The sequence below is a fragment of the Spinacia oleracea genome, chromosome 1 (genome assembly GCF_020520425.1).
Source record: "Spinacia oleracea cultivar Varoflay chromosome 1, BTI_SOV_V1, whole genome shotgun sequence".
Lineage (NCBI taxonomy): Eukaryota > Viridiplantae > Streptophyta > Magnoliopsida > Caryophyllales > Amaranthaceae > Spinacia > Spinacia oleracea.
In genome coordinates, this window is record NC_079487.1 from 21,412,318 (window position 1) to 21,429,400 (window position 17,083).

Sequence of the window (17,083 nt, forward strand, 5' to 3'; positions counted from 1 at the left end):
AAGTAACATACATAAACTAAAAAAAGTACAACATACCTAAATTCGCAAGTGTGAACTGGTCTCACCATCAGTTGATGGTGAGGACAATCTCATATAAGAATTTGGGTTAGAAGTCATCGCGATAACATTAATCCGACTAAAATTAAGAAGATAAGTTAAATTTGTTTGTTTGTGTTTGAGGTTCATTAGTATTTTGTTTGAATTTAAGAAATTGGGACGATTTGGGGTTTCCACGTTGCCGGGCCCAACCTGGCAAGCAATGCATTCGACCTATGATGCAGCAACATGCCCTTACATGTTCTATCAATACAAAGTTACATCCATTCCCCAATTAATAAACAAAGAGAATATGAAGAGTTTTTTTTCCATGTGGGACTCTCTATTTTTCACTCTCTTTTTTCCTTTGTGTTTTCCAATGAGAATTTCCAACACAAACAACCAGTAAGAAGTGTCGGTATCTGCACAAAAGGACTTGCATAAAACGTCCAGGTCTCGGAGGATGACATTGACAGTGGAACTTTCGTCAGCAAGCAGGAGTACACTAAAATTGACTTTGTCATATACAATTTGATTAGATGCTTGAATTTATTTTCATTTTTAGTTAATACAAGTGTAAAATAGAAAGTAGAGTATAACTTCACCCTCTCATAGTCTGATACTCTCATTCCTCGTATCTTCACTGTATTTCTTCCATGCCATGGAATACATGGATACACCCGAGATTGCCTCCACTAGCAAGAAGCCATTGCTGCCGTTGAGTAGCGCGAAGAAGCTCACGTCCAAAACACATGCTCTACCTGAGAAAAAGAGCACCAAGGGTACCCTGCCACAAATTAAAGTCACTACAACAAAACCTGAAATCATCTATGCTGATCGATGGAATTTCAGATCACTTGTTCAACGCCTAACTGGGCGATCGGCCAAAGACACTGACAGAGAAAGCGACCAGCTCGTGTTGAAGGTTTCAAAAAAGAGCAAATGGTATGAGGATATGTACAACTGTATTAGCTCCCTCAAGATGTTAGAGTGTTCAGTTAATGTTTCTCAGGAATGCTTAGACTGTTTGGTGTACTGTAGTTTATTCCCTAAGGATTACGAGATTGATCGTGATACGTTGTTCCAGTTATGGATAGCTGAGGGTCTAATCAAGGAAGAACCAATGGAAGATATTGCATCTTCCTATCTTAAAGCTCTTTGTGACCGTGGGAAGTGCATTTCCCTTTTGAGAGAATACTACAGTACTGGGAAGGTATGGTACAAGGTAAACAGTTTTCAAATCCCTGAAAAAGTCCTTCAGAATTCCAAAATCACTCCTGTCAGACTACTGATTTCTGATGACCCTGCAAGTGTTTTGTCTGTTACAGAAACAGAGCATTTTCATGTAGCTTTGCAGCGTCTACTCCCAAAAGATCTTCATGTTCTAGGAAGGTTTTCAAAAATCAGGACGCTTTTGTTGTTGCGGAATCACAAGGCTAATAATGTTGAAAGGATTCCTTATGATTTCTTCATGTCGTTACAGAATCTTCGTGCTCTGGATTTGAGTAGGACGAAAGTATCAGATCTGCCAAGTTCTATAGGTAATGCTAAATGTCTGCGTTATCTTGACCTTTCTGAAACACTTGTTAAACGGTTGCCTGAAACCATTGAGTTTCTTCTAAATTTGCAAACTTTGAAGCTCCGAAATTGTCCTCGCCTGATTGCTTTACCAAAAGCCATCAGGAGGCTAATATGCCTTCGACATCTTGATCTTGGTACCCTTCGTCGTTTGAATTCAATGCCAACTGGGATGGGGGCACTGTCATGCCTTCGCACTTTGTCAGAGTTTGTTGCTGGTAGGGAAAATGGCTGCCGCATTACAGAACTCGGGAACATGAATGACCTTGGGGGAAAGTTATGCCTCTCGAAGCTGGAAAATGTTGCTAGCTTAGACGATGCTAAAGAGGCAAACCTCAGGAATAAACAACGACTCAAGAATTTAGAGCTTCGATGGACTGATGATGATGATGAGCACCAAGAAAGCATTGGAGTGAAATATGAGGTTATCGACTATCTACAGCCAAACACAAACCTGCAAGACCTTCGGATACTTTGTTATGGAGGTTCAACCTTTCCAAGTTGGATTAGTGATAAGGGAGCTCCAATATTCCCTTTAATGGTGATCAGTTGATCTCAGAATGAAGAAGAAGAAGAAGAAGAAGAAGAAGAAGAAATTACAGAAGAAGAAACAGGGAAGAAGAAGAATTCAGACGAAGAAGAAGATCATTAGGAGAGAGAGAGAGAGATAGAGATGAAGTTGTCTGTATTCATTGAATTGTCAAATACAATTACAAGTTTGTTAATATATAGCTGTCATAATGAATCAGCTAACAAACTCTAACCAACTTCCTCATTTTAAGGGAACTAACAAACAAAAATGGCTAACAACTTTTCCCGCCAAAAGTTAAACAACAGCAACTAACTTTGTTTATTTAAAATTGCTTAACCAACATTGTTCCCATATCATAGCTCTCCCCCTTAACTGACTTGTCCTCAAGTCTGAAGAACAAAAGAGGGAAACTTCTCTTCGAATTCAGAAGCAATTTCCCAGGTAGCTTCATGAGCTGCAAAACCTTGCCAATGAACTAAATATTGAACTTGAGGTGCATTCTGGAACTTGATTACCCTTGTCTGAAGAACAGCAACAGGTTTCAAGGGATTTTTAGACAAATCAATGCCCTGAAACCATTCAGGAATATGAGCCACAATAGGGAGAGAACCCCTGAATTTCTTGAGTTGAGAAACATGGAAAGTATCATGGATCTTAGCATCAGGAGGTAACTGGAGTTTGTAAGCTACCTTACCAATGACAGCAAGAACTTTAAAGGGACCATAATACTGATGTGCCAACTTCTGATTGGACCTCCTTTGGACTGACTGTTGCCTATAGGCTTGAAGTTTAAGCCATACCCAATCACCAATAGCAAACACCCTTTCTGTTCTATGTCTATCAGCCTGCACCTTCATTCTTTCTTGAGCTTTAGTTAAGTGGAACTTGAGAGTATCAATCATTAGTTCTCTTCTTAGCATGCTCCTATCCACCTCATCATTAGAAGACTCCTGTGGTAAATAGGGTAAATGAAGGGGTGGGGGCTGGTTGTACACCACTTCATAAGGGGTGATCTGGCTGGAAGTGTGAAAGTGGGTATTATACCACCACTCAGCCATAGGAAGCCACATATGCCAGTCAGTTGGATGTTCACCAGTCATACATCTCAAATAATTCTCCACACACCTGTTGACTACCTCAGTTTGCCCATCTGTTTGTGGGTGATATGCACTAGATAACAAGAATTCAGTGCCATGTAAAGAGAATAAACTCTTCCAGAAATTGCTTAGGAAAATAGAATCCCTATCACTCACAATTGATCTTGGCCAACCATGATGCTTGAACACATTGTCCAAGTAGCACTGTGCAACTGTCACAGCAGTGTATGGATGTGTAAGAGCCATGAAATGAGCATACTTACTCAATCTATCCACAACCACAAAAATTACTTCTTTGCCCCCTGATTTTGGCAATCCAGTAATGAAATCCATAGAGACATCAAGCCAAACTTCTTCAGGAATAGGTAATGGTTGAAGCAGTCCTGGGTATGCAGAAGTGTCATATTTTGAAGCTTGACAAGTCACACAATTTCTCACAAATTGTCTCACATCCTTGGTCAACCCTTTCCAACTGAAAATGGCTTTGATTCTGTGAATAGTGAGTTCTCTTCCTCCATGGCCACTTTCAGGTGATGCATGTTGCCAACTGATGATTTTATTTCTAAGAACAACATCAGGACCCACCAGAATTCTGTTGTTCTTCCTAAGAAGACCATTCTGTAACTGAAATCCTTCCACTACTTGTCCATCAGTGAGAGATTGAAAAACTGTTTTGAGAGTGTCATCCAACTGATAGCTGGCCAATATCAAAGTAGACAAGTTAGAATCCACTATAGATAATGCCATTAGTAACACTTCAGATCCTTGCACCCTAGAGAGAGCATCAGCAACAATGTTTTCCTTCCCACTCTTGTACTGTATCTCATAGTCAAAACCCATTAATTTGGACAGCCAGAACTGTTGGAATGGTGTAGAGATTTTTTGCTGTAGCAACCATTTAAGGCTCTTCTGATCTGTTCTGATCAAAAAATGGCTGCCCATGAGGTATTGTTCCCACTTTTGAACTGCAAAAACAATTGCCAGGAGCTCTTTTTCATAGACTGATAACTTCTGCCATTTTGGCCCTAGTGATCTGCTAATGTAAGCTAGGGGGTGACCATCTTGCATAAGTACAGCACCAATCCCCTTCTGTGATGCATCAGTCTCTACTATGAATTGTTTATCAAAGTTAGGTACAGCTAAAACTGGAGCTGTTACCAAAGCAGTTTTGAGAGCTTCAAAAGCCACCTGTGCTTGATCACACCACTGAAAACTGTTCTTTTTCAACTGGTCTGTCAATGGTTTACTGATCATAGCATACCCTTTTACAAACTTTCTGTAATAACCAGCCAAACCTAAGAATCCCCTAAGTTCTTTTACAGTAGCAGGAATTGGCCAACTTTGCACTGCATGAATCTTTTGTGGATCTGTTTGGACACCCATAGCAGAGATATAATGACCTAGATATTCCACCTTATCTGTAGCAAACACACACTTGCTGAGTTTAGCAAACATTTGATTGTTCTTCATTAATTCAAAAACTGCAGCAAGATGGGACCAATGATCATCAATGGTTCTGCTGTAAACCAATATATCATCAAAAAACACCAAAACACATTTTCTGAGTAATGGCTTGAACACCTGATTCATCCAGTTCTGAAAAGATGCAGGAGCATTAGTGAGGCCAAAGGGCATTACCAAGAATTCATAATGCCCTGTATGAGTTTTAAAAGCTGTTTTGTAAATGTCTGAAGGTTGAACCCTCATCTGATGATACCCAGCCCTTAAATCCAACTTAGAAAACACAGTGGCACCTGACAATTCATCTAGTAATTCATCAATAACAGGAATAGGAAATTTGTTTTTGACTGTCCTGTTATTGAGTTCCCTGTAATCCACACACAATCTCCATGTTCCATCCTTCTTGCCTACTAAAACAACTGGTGAAGCAAATGGAGATGCACTGTTCTGTATAATTCCCCTATCCAACATCTCTTGTACCAACTGCTCTATGACATCTCTTTGCTTGAGTGGATATCTGTAAGGTCTGATGTTGACTGGATTTGCCTCTGGTAAGAGTGGAATGGAATGATCAAACACCCCTCTTAATGGAGGTAAGTCAACAGGATCCTCAAACACACACTTATAAGTCACTTTAAGTTCTTCCAATTCTTCCCAATTACCAGAATTAGCTTGAGAATGGGTACCAGAAGTTTCCAAATTCCCACAACTGGAATCATGTACTTGTATGAGACACAAATGGGCTGCTGTAGAGAATAGTTTGGAAGAAGGTTCACCTTCTATCACCTTCATTCTTTTGCTAGGAATTCCCTTTAACAGAATCTGCTTGCCTTGCCAAGTAAACTCCATCTGTAATTGTTTAAAATCCCAAGAAATAGCACCCAACAAACTTAGCCATTGTATTCCTAATACCATGTCACAACTCCCTAGTGGAATAAGGAGAACATCAGTTTCAAACACAATATCCTGCATGGTCCAAGAGAAACCCTTGCAGATGTGTTGGCATGCCAAATGGTTGCCATCAGCTACAGTTATGGCTTGAGGAGGTATCTTCTCCACCACACACCCCAACTTCTGAGCAACATTCAGATCTACAAAGTTGTGTGTGCTTCCTGAATCAATCAGAATTTGAATGGATTTCCCTTTTACTAACCCCCTTACTCTCATGGTGCTAAACCCTTGGCTACCAGATAAGGCACTCATGGAAATTTGTGGTTCATTGGCATCCTTTTCTCCCACATCCAAGTCCTCTACATCACTCAGCTCCTCAATTTCTCCTGGAATTTCTACAGTGAACAGCTGTGGTTCCCTAAACTGGCACTTATGGTTTCTGTCATAAGGTGAATCACAGTAGTAACATAGGCCTTTTGCAATTTTCTCTTGCCTAACATCAGCTGGAATATATTTAAAGTTTCTGGTTCTCTGTTGAGGGTATTTTGTCAAGGTGAGGGTGGTGTTTGGTTTAGTTTGTGGAGTTGGCAAAAGTGGGGGTTTGGAGCTGGCTAATATGGGTATTGATTGAAGGGGTTTAGGGTTGTAGATTGGCTGTTTGTAAGTAGGTTTAGGTGCATTGATCAACAAGTTCTCCTCCTGCAGCCTGGCTAAATCTATAGCTTCACCAATACAGTCAGGTTTAAAAGCCTTAACAAATGGCTTAACAGCTGATTTCAATCCTCCAACAAAACTTTCCAAAATATATGTTTCAGGCAATACATGATTGTTCATCATCATGTTGGATCTTAAATTCTCAAACTCATCAATGTAATCCTCAAGTGCGCCTGTTTGTTGCAGTTTATTGAAATTTTCGACCACATTATGGGCAGAATTGTCCCTAAATCTAACATATAGGTCAGCTACAAAATCATTCCAGTCTACAATCACACTTTTTCTGACTGACAGATAGTTCATCATCCAACCTTCTGCTTTGTCAGTCATGTTAAGAGAGGCCAAATCTACTCTTTGTTCATCAGGTATTTTACACAGTGAGAAATACTTGCAACATTTCTTCACCCAGATTCTAGGATTAGTGCCATCGAATTTAGGAAAACTCAGTTTTGGATTCATACCTAAAGGCTTGGGAGAATGGAACTTCGAGCTAGAAAAGGAATTCTCCTCAGTGTTTGCTGAGTCCTTGAAACTTTGCATTAGTTTCATCATCTCCTCGAACTTCTGATCAATTCTTTTGTTTTGATCCTCTAACTTTGAGCTTTGCTCTTCCAGGCGTTTTTCCAGATTTTTGAACTGCTCCTCCATAGCTGTTTTTCTCCTAGTCGCCAGTATTAATCAGTACCAGTTGTGCTGAGATTCGAGCAGCGGAGTGGCTCTGATACCAATGATAAGGGAGCTCCAATATTCCCTTTAATGGTGATCAGTTGATCTCAGAATGAAGAAGAAGAAGAAGAAGAAGAAATTACAGAAGAAGAAACAGGGAAGAAGAAGAATTCAGACGAAGAAGAAGATCATTAGGAGAGAGAGAGAGAGATAGAGATGAAGTTGTCTGTATTCATTGAATTGTCAAATACAATTACAAGTTTGTTAATATATAGCTGTCATAATGAATCAGCTAACAAACTCTAACCAACTTCCTCATTTTAAGGGAACTAACAAACAAAAATGGCTAACAACTTTTCCCGCCAAAAGTTAAACAACAGCAACTAACTTTGTTTATTTAAAATTGCTTAACCAACATTGTTCCCATATCAATTAGCAACCCATCTTTTGTTAAACTCACAAAAATTACCCTCTTCAAATGTGCAAGCTGTCAACTCCTGCCATCTTTAGGTCAGCTACCTTCACTTGAATCACTCAGCTTAATCGAATTGATTGGAGTTAAAATAATTGATTCTCACTTTCGGAGGGACAGTGACAAGCAGCTCATTGCTGTTGCTGACAATGTAGTTCCGTTTGTTGCATTCCCTGCACTGCAGAAATTAGAGATCAAATTAATGCTTGAATTAGAAAATTGGTATGATGTAGAAAAAGTCGACTTTCCTAGTCTCATAAATTTTACTATCAAGGATTGTCCTAAATTGGCTGCTCTTTGTGAGCTGACAAACATCAATGCTCTAGAATATTTGGAATTAAATCAATGCACCAAGCTTCTGTCATTGCCAGAGGAAGAACTGCCTGCATCACTTGAAACATTGGTAATTGAAAGTTGTCCCTTTTTTAGCTTAATCCGTTCCATGGAGGAAAAACGAGGTTGGGTTAAGAATCAGCATAGTCCCACTTTATCAATATATCAATTCAAAGCAGCAAAGGGGAGTAAGGGCAGGGAAGTCTAGACCCTTCAACCTCCACAGTGGGCTGGTACTCCAATTCCCAGTTCGGATTTAATCCATAGAATGTAAAACAGAACTGCATAGTTTCTCTTTTAAGTTCTGCTCATTTTGAGTTCAGTTATTCATTCTTGAATATGTGTCATTAAACAAAGGAAAATTTCAATAACTAATATTTCATGATCAAGTATTACTAGTTACTAGAAAACAGAAGCAAATTATACTTCTTTACAACTCCTTGTTTCTTATGAAAGCAGGTATTTAAATAAATCGAATAACAACTCCTTGTTCATTGTTTTAACATCCTAAGGTCAATGGATTATAGTCTTAAAACTTCATCCTTAGATAATGCCAGAACATATGGACTATCTAAAATGTCCTATATGGGATTAAAGAATCCAGTGATATACAATAAATGGAACTTTGAATCTGAGATATCAGTTCAGATGTGTGAATATCTAATTTGTCATCTGAACTGGTATCTAATTTGTGATATAACAATATATGGTTTTGACAACAGATATCAGTGATTGAATTCATCTTAGTACAGTTGAATTCATCACAAGTATGTTCGCCATCTTATGATATCAGTCATTGAATTCATCTTAATACAGTTGTTGAAAGTTGAAACTATGATGATTTGAAGCATTACTACTTGAGAAATTGAAATTCATATAAAAAGTAGGACTACAAGGAGATACACACAATAGTTCGTGGGAAATCCCAGATAAGATGGATTTAAAATTTGAAGACTTCTCATTTAGTTGGGAATATTAAAAGAACAATAACATTGAAGTTCTACTTGGATACTAATTACTTTAGGCAAAACAGCCTTATATACTGCAAAGAAACGACTGCGTTCTTAGCAACACTATCAACCCCTGCAACAAAAAGAAGCTTTCGTTTATTCGGTTAAAGTCCGTATCTGCACAAAATCAACCAATACCTTGCGTACAGCTTTGATCTTATCCCAGTCATCTTCTCCTGGTAAGCAACGTTGCTTCAACAAATCACTTCTTACAATAATCAATGTTTCCATTGACAAGGGCAAGCCTTCCTCCGGCAGCGCCTGCAATGCAGGACAGTAGCTTATTTCCAAGTTCACCAAGGAAAAAAGCAAGTGCAGTGAAGGAAGGGTGATCAGGTTTGGACAATCTGTGATGTGAAGTTCACGAAGGTTAGGCATTTGAGTCCCTTGCAATCCTTCCCACTTCTTAAGGGCCATCATATCCTGAAATTTCAGTGACTCCAATGATGGAAATCCTCCAAACCCACCTATACCTGAAAATCGATGGTCGATGATTTCTACAAAATGCATTTCCTCAATAAAAAGAGTCTTGAGTTGTGGAAGTTGCCCAAGTGTGGGCAAGATGCTACATTGGTCGCATCTTAGCAAGTGAATGCTAGTCAAGTTACACACTGGGCTAGTAATCCAACTTGGAAACTCAGCGCCACCATATCCTGTTATTTGCAACTCTTCTAAATTCTCATGGGGTTTCAGGCCTCTGAGTATCTTTTTTGATTGATTGGCCGAGTATCTGTTCCATTCAAGCTCTATCCTTCTAAGGAATGGCTTGTTTCTCAACACGGATTCCATTGCTTCTCCCTCAAAACTTACATTTTCAAGATTCGTGAGACAAATTGATCCCTGAAGGTACTTCATGTTCTTCAACTCTGTAACTCGATACCCATCTTTTTTACCAACAATAAACGCAGGAAGAGTACGGAGATTAGTCAGCTTCCCTATGTTAGGAGGCATAGAAGTCAAACTCTTTATGTCAACCTCGAGGTGTAGTAGATGAGTCAAGTTTTTTATTTTTTTGGGTAATTGAAGAAGCAGAGGACATGGATCAGCTTTGAGGAACTGTAACATATTCAGGTCACTCGTGGATGCAGGAAACTCTTGGATATCTGTCTTGGAGACATCAAGTAGCCTGAGGTGTTTCAAATTTCCAATTGACTCTGGCAGCTCATTAGTATCAGTTCCACTCAAGTTGAGTACTCGTAAAGATTGTAGTTTGAGGAAAAGGGTATAACTGAGTTGGCCAATACTCATGTTCTCACGCAGGGAAAGGATTGTCCTAAGTCCCTCTGAATATCTTTCTATATCCTTCCATATTGGTGTCGGAATACTTGAACCAAGTAAAGAAAGATGTCGAGAATTTCTATATCGAGCAGTGAAACTTGCAGGAGTCATTGCAGAACTTGAACCACCTTTGACGTTGCAGAATGAAAAAGCACCAACAAACTGTTCATCTAGCTGAAGATACATGTCGGAGCCTATAAGCTGAGCATAACGGTGGACAAACTCATGCATTCTGTACATCGGTGGATCTTGGTCAAATGGGTGGTATATTTGAAGGATAGATTGGGACAATACATTTTCGAAGAAATAATTTCCAAGTTCTTCCAAGATTGAATACTCTGAGCAATCTGAATACTGGAACCCTGCAACTTGAGGTTTGACATAACCCTCTGCCAACCATAAGCGGATCAAATCATCCTTCTTATAATCGTACTCTTCAGGGAAGAGAGAAAAGTAAGGGTAACAATTTTTCAGAAAGAATGAAAGATCAGAATAATTCAATCTTAAAGTTGGAAAGATTAGATCTCTGAATTCTGGCATGATCCACAAGTCTTCAATAATAGGCCAACTATGGTCTTGTTTCAAGGAGAACTGGTGTGCAATGATATTTGCTATCAATGGCAAGCCCTTGCAAAATTTCTCTGCTATCTGAACTGCAATCGCCTCTGACATACTTCTCCCACAACGTGTTCGCTTGTTGAAAGCAGCTAAAACTGCCTTTTTTTGCAGGATCAAACCACAATCTTCATCAGACATTTGTTGCAAGTAGTAGGAAGCAGTGGAGATGCTGCTAAGAGAAGTAATTGTAGTGGCAACCTTTGGGTTGCGCGTGGTAATGAGAATGCCAAACACACAGGATGGATCGAGGAGCAGAGATTGGAAATCTTCCCAATCTTGAGGCTTCCCGAAATTGCACAAGTCGTCCAGCACGATGAGAACCTTTCTTTCCTTGCACAACCTCTGAAACAACCGTGCATATTGCTGCTCAGGGAATGCAGGAGAGGGAATTGAGTTGACATCTTGGATTTGCTCAAGCTGCAGGTCTAGGAGCATCGAACCCAAAACCTTCATCATATTAAAATCCCCTGATACAGAGACCCATAATCTGTGATCAAAATAATGATGGATTCTTGAATCATTCTTGATCACATGAGCTAGCGTAGTTTTCCCCACCCCAAACATCCCTGTTATAATAACTGCACTGCTGCTGCACGAATGCAGAAGCAGTTGGATAATATTTTCTTTATCTTGCTTTCTTCGGAAGCTTTCATCATCAGGTACAATCATCGGCTCTTTGACCACAGCGAGATATCTCTCATTACTGACTCCATGGCTTCTTGCAGTAAACTGATCTGATATATTTGTTAAAGAATTCAGATTCCTTTGCAGATCACGGATTTTAGAAGACAAACCCCATTTTGTCCAGTAAGACCTTAAAAATCCAGCATCCCCCTTCTGATAAAACTCAAGTTTGAGACATTCAGTAAAATCTTCAGTCTCATAGCAAGCTCTCCTAATATCAGCCACCCAGTCCTGGTGTAGCTTGCTTGATACCAGGTCCCAGCCATCTACATTATCAAGCAAGGACTGAGCTTTTATGTAAGTCGCCTCGAGGTTTTTAAGCTCTTCCTCCACATCAGAAGAATATGCAAGAGCAATTGTATCCGCAGCTGAAGCTTTGATCTTGTCCACCAACTCCTGCAGTAGTGATGATACGACGAACCCAGAAACAAATTCTAAGGCCATTATTTCCAGAAAATTGAGAATGAAGGAGATGGTATGTGTCACAAAAAGAGAGGCAAGGGAAATGACCAACTACCCACTAGGATGCTATCATTTCTGGTGGGAACTCATGGCTGTCGTGGAACAAGTGGAGGAAAAAGGTAGGAACTTTCAGCATGAAAGTCATTAGTCTTTAATAAACTGAAAATGACTGGCAATGAAGCCAGTGACAACAACAGTAAATAAGAAATTTGAGCAGACTTTTGGAACTTTAGTCTTTTGTCTTTCCACGGTCCTACCATCACCTTGATTTTGTGATTTTTACATTATGATCTGTTTTCTCAATCTCTTACAACAACTTCAAATTTAGAAACTAATAAAAAAAACTTATCTTATTACAAAAAAACAATCCAATAACAAAAACAGTATGTTCAAAATTCTTTTTGTGAAATTTGAAGTACTTGTGTGTTCCAGTTAGAAAATAAAAGAAAAGGAAAACACGATTCGCTTGACTACTGAAGGGAATTTTTTTGTCACTGAGTATTCCTTTTAAAACTTGGTTGACTTAATGATTGTCACATGCAAGAGTATAAGAAAATGTAGAGTGTGGTTTTTTTTAGAGATGTTGGGTTTCTTTAGAGATGTTGACTTTGTTGACTTATGATAAAGATTAAATAGCTTTCAGATTGTCTATTTATCATGAATAATTCCTATTTGTTATAATATTAACCAAATGACAACTGATTTCCCTTCTTTGCCGGTCCTTTCAAGACTGTCTCTCAACAAATAAGAAGCTACTGACTTAGAATAAGATTTTAACCTTGGAAATTACATCATTTCTAATACTGTAGATAAAAGAAACGGATAAAACTATTTGTTTGACTACTGAAGGGAATTTTTTTGTCACTGAGTATTCCTTTTAAACCTTGTTTGGCTTAATGATTGTCACATGCAAGAGTATAATAAAATGTGCCGTGTGGTTTTTTAGAGATGTTTACTTTTTTTTAGAGATGTTGACTTATGATAAGATTAAATAGCTTTCAGGTTGTGTATTTATCATGAATAATTTCCAATTTGTTATAATATTAACCAAATGAAAACTGATTTTCCTTCTTTACCGGTCCTTTCAAGACCGTCTCTCAACAAATAAGAAGCAACTGACTTAGAATAAGATTTTACCCTTGAAAATTACAGCATTTATAATACTGTAGATAAACCTATTGCCCCAAAATTTTAGGCACAACAAACTCGTTCAGGCAACCTTGATTTACTGAAACTCGACGACATTGACATAGCTAGTTAGGACTAAAAGCTAATGCGAAAGAGCAACTGAAAGTCTAAGAATAAGCTGCATTGGCATGACTTAGCAGAATCAACGTTGTAAACTCAGTAAGACATACCTAATTCATGCCACCACAACAGCACTGGGAGCTAGAGGTCTGTTTTTGCATCTTCAGTAATCCGTATCATTGTTTTTTTTTTTCCTGAACAAACAAGCACCCATGTCAAATCGCCAACCATAGTAGACAACCAGGTCAACCGCAACATATAAAGGTTGATAATCATATCAATCGTGAAAGTTACCAGGCCTTTTTCTCCCTTTCCCTGCAACTTGCTCACCCCTACCTGCAAGTAAGACATTCTGTTTCAAGGCTCCATATTGTTGGTCCAAGATCTGGTTGTACCGTGAGAGAAAAGGTAAAGATCGTGGAGACTCAACATTTTGGTCACATCAGAACAAAAGCATAAGAAGAAAGATTCGACAAATTTACCACATGCGGATGAGTATCGGTAACAAATTAAAGCAATCAAATACATGTTACAGACTTACAGATGGCTCAAAAAATCAAATGAAAGCCAAACTATAATTAGGTGTGATTGTTTGAGTAAATCAGTAATGAATAGAGTTTAGCATCAAAGTGACCCCAAACCAACATGGCAACATCCCAATCTGAAAACTTATTGACAACAAACGACTATTACCATCCACGCTCTGTCCAGATTCAGTTATCACATTATCATGTGCACTCCAAATACAGGGTCTGGGTGAAATTTATTCAAAATAAATAAATAGGAAACTAGTAATTTACTACGTAGCTTGTTAAGCCAGTAAAGGGGTATCTTTCCATCCTCTTCGTTAGTGTGGGACAACTCATATGTGTGAACATGTACGGGATCTCTAACACCAAGTAAAGCAGCTCAATTGTACCAAGAAAAGTAGTTGTTGTAGACCTAATGGACAGCTGCTTTTGCAAACTGAAATAGAGACAAATGAATACCTCACTTGAGTCACTTTCTTGTTTAAATTATTTGTAAGTTGTAATACTCCAATTTTACTTCCCAAAGATGCACTACTCTTACTAAATTTGGATTATTTTTTACCAAAAAGGCACTTTTACATACCACCAAATCACAAATTCTTATTTATAATGGGTGTACAATAAGTATTGTACACCAGAGTAAAAGTTGACTCAAAATGCTTAAAAGTTACATTTATATATGTAAAAGTTATCTATTTTTTAATGATAAATTTTTTCATTTGAATAAAAGTTATTTCTTCAACATCATTAATAATGAATAAATTCATCATTTAACCCTTAAAAATGTTTATCTATCAACTTTTTAATTTTATAATATAAAAGTTACAGGAAAATAGGTTAAATTTACAAAAAACTACATAAAAGTTATCTTGGTGCACAATAAATTTATTGTACACCTTGTGCGCGCAAGACCTTTTGCCACCAAATTGGCTTATGGGAAACTTTTGATGTATTAGCTTAGCAAAGAATTCAATTTGCCATGACAAAATTGGGTTTCATTATTCAAACTTCTAATTACTTAACCTTAAAATGACCCAAACCACTCCAAACCATAAATTTGACTGTGATCAATTTTCCACAATAAACTAACAACAAACTCAAATATGATCCGAACCGAATGATTATCACCCAAATACAAGCTAATCTGAATCCGACGTCTCATTTTCCAGCTCTAACTAAACCTAATAAACTTCTTTCTCAATTTCTGGGTTCCTTAACTAATAATCTAATATGTTTCTAATTATTACTTAAGCAGCTCCGCAATTAACAAATCACAATCTACATCAACCAGAAAAATACACTAATAAAAAACTTGAGCGAATAAACAATCATTAAAACCAATTTAAGATCAACAAAGATTAAATGATCACTGCATTACAGAAAACTAAAAATCATTATTCATAAATGTCTCACACACTTCAAATTTCAAAGAAGAAAGGAAAGATTTACCAAGTGAATGGTGATTGTCTGAATGAACTTAAAACTCTCGCCATCTTTTGATGATGAATTCGTTGTTTGTATCGAGGATTCAGGAGATTATGAACTTTGGATTGCAGAAAAAGATTTTGCTTTAAGAATTAAGATCATTTTTAGTGGGAATGGGCCGTTAGAGTCCAATCCACGTGAATAATTTAGAGCCTTTTTTATTTGGAAACTTTGCCAATTAGACAATTAGTACATAGCTTTTTAGCAACTTTGCAAATTACTACCTACCTTGTCAAAAATTGCAAATTACTACTAGTTTTTTAGTTATTGTTGTCAATTACTACCTTGGCCTATATTCCGACCAATTAATTACTAATCATATCCTAATCAACTGTTAATCATATTTTAGTTAAATAAATTTAAAAATTAGAAAAATAAATTCCAAAATGAAATTCAATCAAAAATTCAAAAATACCAAAAAAGAAAAAAAAAAAAAAAAAGTGCATACAGGTGGTTTTTTTCATGAATTCCAAAACTTCAAGCTCCAAAGTAGGATGACTTTCTTCACCTTCCCAATTCCTATACTTTCTCACAACCCCACAAAACCCAGAAAAATCAAACAAAAACTGATTCAACTAATTCCTCTGCTTCAATTGCTTACTCTTTGAGCGAAGTGGGTGTTCCAATTTTAATGGGTTAATGACAAAAACGACGGGGAAACAACTTGGTGAGTTCAAATATGAGACGGATTGACGACAAACTGTAAAAGAAGGTGCAATCAATGAGACCATCGTTCAGGCATTTCGTCGAACACCTGGTTTGCAGCTATGTATGTTGGCTATCAATGACAAACAGTGAATCAACTATGGAAGGAACAAATTGTTTCAACGAAAAGACTCCCAGAAAGATGATAACCCCAAATTAGGGATCAAATCAACCAATTTTATCGTCTTCGAACAATTTCCTTGGAGATTGTGACTGATTTCATCTTCTTCGACCAATTTTATAGTGCTCATAAGTTGGAAATAAAAATTGTATAGACACTAGCAAAGAGAGGAGAGCTGAGAGACGAGTAGAAGCAATGTAAAAAGAGTAGCAAATTTCGTGTTTTGGGATGAAGAACAGTAGGAAAAAATACTCCGTAGAAGAGAAGCTCTAACCATGGCAGAGCAACGATTTTTAGGGAGCATGATTATTTAAATTTTTTGTTATTTTCGATTTTCTGATTTAATTCGTCTTTGATTTTTATTTTTTTATTTATTAATTGATTAAAATAATTAAAATATGATTAAAGACTGATTAAGATATGATTAGTGACTAATTGGCTGGAATATGAGCTAAGGTAGTAATTGATTTGACAACAATAACGAAAGACCTAGGTAATAATTGATAACTTTTAACAAGCTAAGTAGTAATTTGCAAAATCACTAAAGACCTAAATAATAATGGGCAAATTTTCTTTTTTATTTCTCTATCTGAGGGTTTCCGGGTTAGGCTATATTCTTTTGTAGGTGGCCGGGTTAGGCTATATTCTTTTTACTTGATTTGGTCTAATTTTTTAATTCTGGATCTATTTTAAATTTATTTGCATTTCAAATTGATTAAAAACTCTATATAACCACCTTCATTTGTTATAGTTACAGCTTGAAATGCAATTGATTTTAGTAGTAAACCATCAAAGTGGAGGAAATTTTAGTTAAAGAATTCACCTCTATAAAGAGACGCTTGAAGGATTTGCCTGACCTAATTTGCAGCAAGAAAGATCAATGTTTTCAATGTTTGATGACAGATCAAATTCAGTAACATTATGCTTGAAGCCCCACGTCATGTCATCCTTGCAATGGGACAATATGATAGTCTGTACAACTACAATTGACACAAAATTCATGTCATGGAAATAGTAATGGACTCAACTTAGGCATTTCATTCTCCTATAGTCAACCAGATGAACAAAATTGTGCACATAAACCAATCACCGTTAGACAAAAAACACACAACAAATATACAACCAAAGTACAGGTAATGATCTGATGAAACCAGCAAAAAAA

General features: G+C 37.4%; 2 protein-coding genes across 5 annotated transcripts; one reads left to right on the forward strand and one right to left on the reverse strand.

Annotated features, from left to right (window-relative positions):
- Positions 1-706: 706 nt before the first annotated feature.
- On the forward strand, positions 707-2,266 carry LOC110778528 (putative disease resistance RPP13-like protein 1). The gene is made up of 2 exons (XM_056832254.1): positions 707-2,038; positions 2,174-2,266. The coding sequence occupies exons 1-2, from the start codon at positions 707-709 to the stop codon at positions 2,264-2,266; spliced, it is 1,425 nt and encodes a 474-aa protein (XP_056688232.1).
- A 4,912-nt stretch (positions 2,267-7,178) lies between these two features.
- Positions 7,179-16,185, reverse strand: LOC110778529 (putative disease resistance protein RGA3). 4 transcript variants are annotated; one of them, XM_056835154.1, is made up of 5 exons: positions 15,060-16,157; positions 13,375-13,416; positions 13,191-13,274; positions 8,929-11,924; positions 7,179-7,625 (listed from the first exon to the last, which is right to left on the reverse strand). In XM_056835154.1, the coding sequence occupies exons 4-5, from the start codon at positions 11,812-11,814 to the stop codon at positions 7,515-7,517; spliced, it is 2,997 nt and encodes a 998-aa protein (XP_056691132.1). In that variant the 5' UTR covers positions 11,815-11,924; positions 13,191-13,274; positions 13,375-13,416; positions 15,060-16,157; the 3' UTR covers positions 7,179-7,514. The 4 variants fall into 4 exon arrangements, 3 of the variants coding, with proteins under 3 accessions (XP_056691132.1, XP_056691131.1, XP_056691133.1); XM_056835153.1 differs by having other exon boundaries at positions 13,375-13,465; XM_056835155.1 differs by having other exon boundaries at positions 8,929-11,766; positions 15,060-16,155.
- Positions 16,186-17,083: the final 898 nt, after the last annotated feature.

Excerpts from the sequence above, each read along its gene's own strand:
- LOC110778528 (XM_056832254.1), top strand. The coding sequence starts at position 707 with ATGGATACACCCGAGATTGCCTCCACTAGCAAGAAGCCATTGCTGCCG. Across the intron at positions 2,039-2,173 it reads GCATTGGAGTGAAATATGAG|AATGAAGAAGAAGAAGAAGA; the intron begins GTTATCGACTAT and ends AGTTGATCTCAG.
- LOC110778529 (XM_056835154.1), bottom strand. The coding sequence starts at position 11,814 with ATGGCCTTAGAATTTGTTTCTGGGTTCGTCGTATCATCACTACTGCAG. Across the intron at positions 7,626-8,928 it reads AGATCAAAGCTGTACGCAAG|TGCAGGGAATGCAACAAACG; the intron begins GTATTGGTTGAT and ends TAATTTCTGCAG.